The sequence below is a fragment of the Bos indicus x Bos taurus genome, chromosome 19, assembly GCF_003369695.1.
Source record: "Bos indicus x Bos taurus breed Angus x Brahman F1 hybrid chromosome 19, Bos_hybrid_MaternalHap_v2.0, whole genome shotgun sequence".
Taxonomy (NCBI): Eukaryota; Metazoa; Chordata; class Mammalia; order Artiodactyla; family Bovidae; genus Bos; species Bos indicus x Bos taurus.
The window spans coordinates 51,848,649-51,858,888 of NC_040094.1; the positions used below are offsets into that span (position 1 = coordinate 51,848,649).

The window sequence follows — 10,240 nt, forward strand, 5'->3', positions numbered from 1 at the left end:
CTACTTTTCTGAGTAGTTGGAATAAGACAGAAATTGACTATTCCTTGAAATTTGGATCTCTTCTTTTGAAAATTCAGTAGAACCTCCTGTAAAGCCATCTGAGCCAAAAGTCTTTGGGGAGGGAAGTTTTTGATCATCATTTCAATTTTCTTATTAATTATTGGATATTTAAATGCTTTTTTTTTTTTTTGGTACTGGTTTTGGAACTTTCCATTTCATCTAGATTTTATTAACTTACTAGTGAACAGGTGTTTATAACATTCATTTTTACCCAGTCTTCCCCTACCATGTTCATTTTCTCTCCCTTTTTTTTTTTTTGGATCCATCTTGGCAGAGGTTAATCTTATTCATCTCTGCAGACAACAGTTTGGGTTCTGTTGATGCTCTGTGCTGCTTGTTTTCTTGGAGTTTCCATTTCACTGAATCTTGCCTTTAATGCTACGACTTCCTTTTTCTTGTTCCCAAGTTCGTTCTGTTCCTTTCTCTCCAGTTTCTCCCCCTGAAGGCTAGTTCATCTCCTGGTAGATGAGATGTTAGTATTTCCAGATAAGTGTATTGGCAGCCGCTTGAGCTATGTCCTACAAATTGTGAGATTCAATTCTAAATATTTTTTGAATTCACCATATGGTTTCCTACATAACTCAAGGATTATTCAGTAATAAGTTAGTGTGCAAGCAGAAGGGATTTGGGGAGATTTTGATGTTGGTTTCTAACTTTATTGTATTCATATTCTATTTGGAATGAATGGAGACTTGCCCTGTGGCCTGAGGGGCTTGCCAGGTGGCAGTAGAGATAAAGAACCTGCCTGCCAGTGCGGGAGACATAAGAGACGAGGTTCAATCCCCGGGTCAGGAAGATCCCCTGGAGAAGGAAATGGCAACCCACTCCAGTATTCTTGCCTGGAGAATCCCATGGACAGAAGAACCTGGTGGGCTACAGTCCATGGGGCTGCAAAGAGTATATGTGGTCTGATTCTGTGTATGGTCTGTGTTTGGCAAAAAAAAGAAAGTGTACTATCTGCCTACTAGTTTAGACATCTCTGTGTCTAATAACTCAAACTAATTAATTCCGTTGACTAAGTCTTTGCCGTCTCTGTATGGGTTTATGATCAATAGGGGTGATTAAAACCTCCACCTACCTGTTTTTGGATTATCTACTTTGCCTTGCAGCTCTCTTTCAGATGTTATTTGGTGTGTTTTGAAGTTGTCCCTTCACCAGGACTCAGAGTTCTTCTTTACACCTTATGACAGTTTGTGCCTAATTTTATTTTTTGTTTGCTTTCAATTTTTATGTATCTTTTTTGGTTTTGTTTTTGGCCACACCACCACAAGTCATGTGAGATCTTATTCCCTGACGAGGCCCCCTGCAGTGCAAACAGACTCCTAACCATTAGACCACCAGGGGACTCCTTGTCTTTTGTTTTAAATGGGTTTAAAACATCTGTACACATCTTGTTGAATCTTGTTTGTTTGTTTTGAATAAATCCAACTTGAGAATTTTTCTTCATTGATGAATTTAACTCATTTATCTATTGGGCTTAATTCTCCATGTTATTTATTTCTCATCTGTTTACTTTATTCCTGTTTATTTTTTCTACATTCCTACCTTTCATCGGAGAATTCAAGTTTCCTTCTGCTGCATTATAAGTTACACAGTCTACTTTTGCCCAAGGATAATCTCACTCACTCACACGTGTTTACACAGCCCTATTGATTTCTCACACTTGTTACCACTTCTGCGTTTCCCCTCCATAGGCATGTTCTTTACGCGCTCCCTTTCTCCCCACATCTGGCCATCCCACCCCCATCACAGCCACAATGTCTGGAATTCTCATTTTGGGTTGTTGTGGGTTTGTATAGGTTTGATTTCCCTATTTCTCAAGTGTCTGGCAGCTTCTTCTATATTTGTTTTTCTCCATATGTAAGCACTTCTCCCAAGAGTATTCTCAATGTGGCTCCTTAGACGGAACCAGAATTTTTATCCCACTTGTTTGAGAAACCCTCCTGCCTGCATCCCTGTAGGGATTTTAAACTTTGTGTTTAACAGAGTTCAGTACAAAGATGTAGAAGTTTATGTATAAGTTTAGCAGATCCAAATTATGTCCTCCATTAACATCCTATAAGAATACCATTAATTCTTCAAGTAAGCACAGTAACAGTGAAACATGCTGGGAAATGAGGGATTTGTTTTACTTATCTGTTCTCTTTGGCTGCGCTGGGGCTTCTGGGTCTTTGTTGCTGCGCATGGGCGTTCTCCAGTTCGGTGACCGGGCGCTGCTCTCTCGTTGCGGAGTGTGGGCTTCTCTTTGCAGTGGCTTCTCTTGTTGTGGAGCACGGGCTCGAAGGTGCACAGGCCGCAGTTGTGGTGGTGTATCAGGTTAATTGCCCCGAGGTGTGTGGGATCTTCCCTGACCAGGGGTCGAACTGGTGTTCCTTTCATTACAAGGCAGGTTCTTAACCACTGGACCACCAGGGAAGCCCGGCATTTGCTTTTTAACTTGGGAAAGATGGTGAAAGATTGTCTGTGCTTTGCATATGTGGCTCTCATTGGCCTGGTTTCTTGTTTCAAAGGTTCGACCGTGAGTGCTTTTGGTACCATCACACACACTACTCTGTTTATATCTGAGTTTAAAATAGAAACCCAGTTACAGTCCTGAACTACAGATGTCACAGACGAGTGAGCAAGAGATCTCGTAGCAGAAAATTCTGTTCAACTTTGGGCAGACCCTGCTACCAACATGCGGGTTTCAGGATTCACTCTGCGACCAGGGCTGAGCCTTCTCTGGTCCACGTGGGGACTGAGGGAACCCTGTAGGTGGGCAGAAAAGCCAGCCATCCACAGAAGGAGCACCCGATTCAGGGCTGGGGACGCAGGTCGGGCGTTCAGAGCTCCACGGGAGCCCTGCTCTTGGCAGTGCCTGAGCAAGGCCTGACAGAGGGGCAAGAGCTGCGTTCTCACCTCCAGCCCAGAGGCTGCAGGTTGACATCCTGGCCTTTTGCTCTCAGCCCAGCTGCACCACCTCTGTGTCAGGCCGGGGCCCCTTATGCAGGGCCCGGGCATGAGGTGGATGTGTGTCCAGGAAGCTTCGCTAAGAGCTGGGCCTGGCACCAGGGCAGCACTTGGCACATGCCATGCTTGTGTTCACGTGGTCAGTTGTTCTGGGGCCCAGGCCCCTGGAGAGGCTCCTGGCCTCCTCGCCAGCCTCAGGCCCCCGACTTGAGCTGAAATCAGACAGGGAGCAACAGAGAAGCTGTGGGCAACTACTGGGCACACAGTAGGTCTGTGCAAAGCTCACTCCCAGCCCTGAGTGCTGTGTGCCTGCCCTGCAGTGCATGTCTGTCCTGGACAAGGAGTGAGGAGATTGGGAGGGGTTTCCCAAAGTAGCCCACAGGGTCCTCAGGGTCATCTCCTGGGGCCTGGAATAAGACCTGCAGCTACTGTGCTTGGGGCCAATTGGCAGCCCTCCCAAGGGGCACATTTCTATGGACAGGAAGAGCGTTGCTTCAGTCACAGTGTCCCCCCTGCCAAGAGGAGCAGAGGGCAGGCCCTCGAGGCATGTGTACTGCCAGTCTGCACCCTGGCTAGGTGCAGAGGTGGGCAGCCCCTCCATGGGAGGACCCTAGGATTCTTGGGTTCCTGGTCTGACCTACTGAGGGGCAGAGCCTCCACGAGCCCCTGTGAAAGTGTGCTTTTTAATGAATGTCACCTTGTTCATCTGTTTTCCATTGTTTGATCTCTATGCAAAGAAGTGTGTTAGTCGCTCAGTCACGTCCGACTCTTTGCGACCCTGCCAGGCTCCTCTGTCCGTGGGATTCTCCAGGCAAGAATGCTGGAGTGGGTTGCCGTTCCCTTCTCCACGGTATCTTCCTGACCCAGGAATCGAACCCAGGCCTGCATTGTGGGAGGATTCTTTCCCATCTGAGCCACCAGGAAAGCCCCTCTATGAAAAGAAGGCAGATCAACATCTGACCCCCCCGCCCCCATGTGGCACCATGCCCTCCCTGCCGTCCCCACACTACCTTACAGAGGACACACATCGTCTGGGTGCAGCCTGGGTACTCAGCTGCCCTCTCCCGTCCCAGAGTGGGCACCAGCCAGGCTTGGAGGCCCAGCCGCTGCTTTCCGCCGCCTCCCCGCCCCCAGCCCCCTGCATCCTGACCTCTGTCCTGGCGCTGTTTCCCCTTCCTCCGCTTCGCCCCTGCACTCAAGCCTACCCCCTCTGCCCACCCACCCGACGCGGCCTTTCCCAGCCCCTCTCCTCTGAGGCGCTGGGCCTCAGACAGGGCCCGAGAAGGGGTAGGGTCACGACGGAGGCAGTGCTGGCTCTCCTCTGCCACAGAACCTTTCCCCTCTAAGTCCCCTGCCTGAGGCACTTCCTGAAGCCCAGGGTGGGAGCCCCATGGGGCTGCACTGAGGGGCACTAGCAGGCAGTCCTGGGTGAGCCCAGAACCAGGGAGGAGACACCCCCAAAGATGATGGTGAGAAGGGGCAGCCAGGGGTTGGCGGCAGGCGTTAACTTCAGGAAGTGCGGAGTGGGGGGGGCGGGGGTGGTGATGCTGGTCTGTTAACCAGGGCTGTCTGGTCAGCGCCCCCAGCCCACGGCTGGGAGTGGCTGCAGGGCCCTGAGGATCTGGCATTTCCTGCCTGCCCCTCCTCCACGCTGCTGAAGGGAGTCAAGTCTGGAAGTATCAGCCCAGAGCCTCTGCACCAGGGGCCTGCAGCAGTTCCCAGGCAGGCAGGGCTGCTCAGGACAGGCTCGGGGGTCCATGTCACCCACCATCGACGCGCCTCGTACACTGAAGGCTTGGGGCTCTATCCCACAGGATTTGGGGCGAGGAGTGTAACAGAATCTAACTTTTAACCACTGATTCACAAGGATGCCCAGGGTGAGGGTGAGGAGCCCTAGGGGGTATAATTCCCCCAACTTGAGAAATGTAGAACTTGGGGACTCAAGGTGCTCCCAGGGAAGCAGGAGAGAAGTCTCAGCAGAAGCGCGGGGCCATCAGCACCCAGAGGGAATCACCCCAGAGAGGAGAGGGAAGGCCCAGCAAGACCAGCAGAGGCTGAAGTGAGCCTGAGGAGGTCCTGCCCCTTGTGGCCAAGGCTACAACTGGGACCTGAGTCTTGAGTAGTGCCCCAGCTCCACAGAAAGTTCTGGAGAACCAGGGCACACATGGCTCCATATCCCCTTTCTCAGGAGCTCAGGGAGTGCTTTTCCAACTGCCTTTAGAGGCCTAACGTGCCTGTGCTCAGAGCCACCCTGATGCACAGACAGATGGGAAGACAACTGAGAAGGGAGCTGGGCAGGAGCTCCGAGCATCCAGAGAGCTGGGACCCTTACAGGCCCCTGTGCGCAGAGAGCCCCAGGAGTTAGACAGGAGACTAACCCTCCTCCCCCCGGGGCTCTGGTCCATGAGACATGCCAGGCTCTAGGTCAGTAAGGGAAGGTCATGGGGAAGACCACCCACCAAAAGGGCAGGCCCACAAACCCCTCGACTCAGTCCGCCCCTGCCCAGCCCCCATCCTGCCCCCAGGTTCATACTGGGAGGTCTTGGGCATTTCACTGAACCTTCCCAAAGGCTGGGGCTGTAACAGCAGCCTGTAGGAGGCAAGTGCTATGCCCTTAAATGTCCCTGAAGCCTCATCAAAGTCCAGAGCAGAAAGAGAGCAGAACAGGTCAGGCAAGGAGGAGACGGCAGAGAGCACCATGGGGGCCTTGCTTCCACACCCCACCCCCTGAGTGAAGTCTGAATGAGGGCACAGATCACTCAAGCAGAGACCACGGCTCGGGCACAGGAAGTGTCCTAAGTCGAGCAGGCCTGACTTGTTCAGCTTCATGCCTGAGCCAGGACTGCCATGCTCTGGACACCTGACCTGGAGGAGCCAGTCACCCCCTCAGGGTGACTTTGCAGGGAGAGGGGCAGAAACCAGTGCCCTGCAAGGCTGGCTGTGCCGTCCTTTCAGCTTAGAGGCCCTGCTCCTAGGCAGACAAGTTGGTCAGCCCAGCCTGTGCTTCCAGCAGAAACATTGGAACCGCCTGCTTGGCATCCGGCTGAACTAGCAATCAGCTCCTAACCACTGGCCACAGGAAGCACGGCCTCCCAAGCAAAGGTCTTGGGCCCTAGGCTGGCCCTTCTCCCTACGCCTCGTCCCCCAGGCAGACAATGGGATGGACTCAGGTCATGCCCACGAACCCTTGAAGGGGCTGGTCCCTCAAGTTGTAGGGAGGGACCCCCACATCGCAGTGGTCAGACTCCTGACCCTGACCCTCCCCAATGGCAATGGCCTTCCAGAAGGAAACCGAGTTAGCAGGACAGGGCTGACCAGAGATCCCTTTACAAGCAGTTGTAAAGACGTCTAGGGTGAGAAGGTCTCTGTGTAGAGAGGAAGAATTCACCCAGGGTTGAAGAACCAAAGACATGGGCGCTTTCTCAATGAGGGAGGAGCAGCCATGGCCACAGGAAGTAAAGGGAAACCTGGGGATATCCAGGGACCCACATCCTCACCCTACTCCAGGACCTGGCGCTGGCAGGCAGGGGGCAGGGGGAGAGCAGGACCTGGCTCAGCTTTGGGTCTGAGGGCACAAGGAGAGGCCACTGGGTGTGACCCCCGAAGCCCCCAGGAAAGGAGAAGCAGCTCCAGACATCTCCAGAGGCCAGAGGAGTAGAAAGGGCACAAAATGAGAGAGGGGACCAGGGCCTGGGTACGCCTGGCCAGCGCCCAGCTTATGGTGCTGGAGTCACTGCAAGAAGCCTGGCTCACAGCCCTGTGTGTGCTTTCCAAGTCCCGGCCTTTCCCCAGATTGGAGTCTGAGCCAGTTTGGTCCCTGTCGTCCACCTGTGCAGCACGTGGCCATGTGCTGGGCGGACCCCTCCAGACTGCTCCGTGTCACACCACCAGGCCCACAGTGGTGGGCTCTGTGACACTGGGCAGACGGTGTGCATCCCTGAAGTGTGTCTCACATGTGTGAGACGCCAGCACCAGGCAGCCAGGCCCCACCTATCCTGACTTGACGCCCTGTGTCAGCGTTCTTTTATTTTTTATATTTTATTTTTTTGGCTGAGCCACATGGCATGCAGGATCGCAACCCCGACCAGGGATCGAACTCATGCCCCTTGCATTGGAAGCACAGCGTCTTAACCCTGCATGCTGGGCCAGCCCAGGAAGGAGAGCAGCCGCTGAGCTTGCATCATCTCACCACTGCTTTTTATTTTTTTCATTTTTTATTTATTTGTATACAGTTTTTAAAGGTTATGCTCCATTTACAGTTATTACAAAATACCGTCCACATTCCACATGTTGTACAATACAGTCTTGTAGCCTCACAGTTGCTTTTTAATAACATCTTCCTGGTACTTTTTTTTTTTTTTTAAAGAAATACATTTTTAGTTTTAAAAGCTAGGAAAACAGTGAAAAGCTCAAGGGACTTTTCAAACATCACCTAGAGTGCCCTCGTGCAAAGACAGTTGCTGCCGGTATTTAGGGAGGGCTGCCCACACTTAGAGCGTCTGCTACAGCTCCAGGGTCCTTGGCCTGGGCCTGGCCACGCGCATCAGGGCTGCTGTGCCGCTGCAGATGCTCGCAAGCATGGCCAGAGGGCACAGGGTAGATGACAGCCTGGGAAGTGCCGTGAGTCAGCCATTAACCTCGGAACCTCCGAGGGACCCATTATGAAATGATCAGGACAGGAGATGTTTTCACAGCCAAGTATCCTGTGTGCCCAGTGGAGGGGCAGGTCCAGGCCCCCAGAACACCTGGAGAGCACATGTCCACACAGACCCGCTGTGCGGGACACCAGGGCCAGGACCTCCAGATACAGCCATTGCCCTGGAGGACACTGGCCTTCGTGGGCTCCCACAAGGAAGCTGACGTGGGATCTCTGGTTCCTGCTGGAGAGAAGCTCGGCCAGCACTCACTGAACCCAGCTCTCCATGTGCACCGCATCCTCCTGCCCCGTGATGACTCACCCTCCTTTCTCTTTTCTCTTCACCTGCTAGAGCACCCAGCACCGACAGCCTGTAGCCTCCAGCACCCTGAGGGGAGCCCCACTGTGACGTGGGCAGCCTTTGGCGTTGAAGGGATGAAGATGGAAGCCCAGACAAGGGGCAAGCCTACTAGACACCCCAGGGCTCATCCTCCAAAACATAAAGGCTGCCAGCGGCCCCCCAAGATTCGGAACTACAACTCCAAGGACTGACCCACCCCACTCCTCCCCCTCCCCGTTCTGATCCCTTCCTTTCTCCTCCCCCACCCTCCCGCCTTCCCCTTTCCCCTCCTGCTCCCTTCCATCCAATGTGTCAGTCCTTCTTCCCATCCTCCTCCTCGGTGCTTTGGTCTCCATGTCAGGGCTGCGCGCGCGCGCGCGCGCGCGCATGTGTGTGTGTGTGTGTGTGTGTGTGTGTGTGTGTACAGTGGGGGTGGTGAACTACTAAGGCACCTCACAGACTGACCACCGAATCCCAAATTCTTCTTTGAACTTGGGAAGGACAGTAAAAGATTTCCAGGGCTTTGCATATGTGGCTCTCATGGCCTGGTTTCTTGTGATTCAAAGGTTCGACCGTGAGTGCTTTTGGTACCATCACACACACTACTCCGTTTATATCTGAGTTTAAAATAGAAACCCAGTTACAGTCCTGAACTACAGATGTCACAGACGAGTGAGCAAGAGATCTCGTAGCAGAAAATTCTGTTCAACTTTGCGCAGACCCTGCTACCAACATGCGGGTTTCAGGATTCACTCTGCGACCAGGGCTGAGCCTTTTCTGGTCCACGTGGGGACTGAGGGAACCCTGTAGGTGGGCAGAAAAGCCAGCCATCCACAGAAGGAGCACCCGATTCAGGGCTGGGGACACAGCTCAGGCGTTCAGAGCTCCACGGGAGCCCTGCTCTTGGCAGTGCCTGAGCAAGGCCTGACAGAGGGGCAAGAGCTGCGTTCTCACCTCCAGCCCAGAGGCTGCAGGTTGACATCCTGGCCTTTTGCTCTCAGCCCAGCTGCACCACCTCTGTGTCAGGCCGGGGCCCCTTATGCAGGGCCCGGGCATGAGGTGGATGTGTGTCCAGGAAGCTTCGCTAAGAGCTGGGCCTGGCACCAGGGCAGCACTTGGCACATGCCATGCTTGTGTTCACATGGTCAGTTGTTCTGGGGCCCAGGCCCCTGGAGAGGCTTCCTGGCCTCCTCGCCAGCCTCAAGCCCCCCACTTGAGCTGAAATCAGACAGGGAGCAACAGAGAAGCTGTGGGCAACTACTGGGCACACAGTAGGTCTGTGCAAAGCTCACTCCCAGCCCTGAGTGCTGTGTGCCTGCCCTGCAGTGCATGTCTGTCCTGGACAAGGAGTGAGGAGATTGGGAGGGGGTTCCCAAAGTAGCCCACAGGGTCCTCAGGGTCATCTCCTGGGGCCTGGAATAAGACCTGCAGCTACTGTGCTTGGGGCCAATTGGCAGCCCTCCCAAGGGGCACATTTCGGTGGAAAAGAAGAGCGTTGCCTCACTCACAGTGTCCCCCCTGCCAAGAGGAGCAGAGGACAGGCCCTCGAGGCATGTGTACTGCCAGTCTGCACCCTGGCTAGGTGCAGAGGTGGGCAGCCCCTCCACAGGACGGTGGGGTGCTCAGCCTGGCCTACAGAGGTGCAGAGCCCCCCACAAGCCCCTTTGAAAGCATACATTTCGTTAATGTCATCTTGTTTATCTAGGTTTCAGTCTTTGATTTCTGTGAAGAGAGGGAAGATAAAAATCTACACAAGCACATTGACGTCCTAACCACTGATGCACTGCTTATCCTGGGCACACAGTGTTTGGGGAGCTGCGGAGAAAATGGCAGGTCTCTTCCAATGTGCCAGAAAGGAACATGCCAGGAGCAGCTTTGCTGCCGGGTGGCAGGGTCTCCATACTCTGTTTTGTCTGGCACATTGCCATGTAAGTGAGACGTGGCCACGTGACTTCCTTTAGCTGAAAAAGTGAGCCCCTTTGCTAGAAACAGATCCCGTAAGTCCTCATCCCTCTGTGGTGCAAACAAGGTCTCGAACTCAGCCACGCAGCCTGCGATCGTCGTGTCACTTGGGCCCCTGGTAGTCTGCAGTGAGCAGAGCCCCACTGACCAGCAGGAAGTGAGCCTGCTCAACACCGAGAGTTGAGCGTGTTTGTGCAGCACGGCCTACCCACTTCTGATCCAGGATACCAAGGGTCTGAAAAGCTCTTAAGTAGGAAGGAAAAGAAAATCCCACAAAGTTATTTGGGACAGCA

At 53.4% G+C, this 10,240-nt stretch overlaps 1 protein-coding gene across 7 annotated transcripts in view; it reads left to right on the forward strand.

Moving 5' to 3' along the window:
- Positions 1-8,515, forward strand: part of CCDC57 (coiled-coil domain containing 57) — a 110,566-nt gene extending 102,051 nt beyond the window's left edge. For 5 of the 7 annotated variants that reach the window (XM_027517855.1, XM_027517858.1, XM_027517860.1 and 2 more), the window contains one exon: positions 7,998-8,515. In XM_027517855.1, coding sequence (XP_027373656.1) covers positions 7,998-8,197 — 200 coding nt within the window. In that variant the 3' untranslated portion in view covers positions 8,198-8,515. The remainder of the gene's footprint in view (positions 1-7,997) is intronic. The other 2 variants (XM_027517862.1, XM_027517864.1) reach the window with 1 other exon arrangement.
- Positions 8,516-10,240: the final 1,725 nt, after the last annotated feature.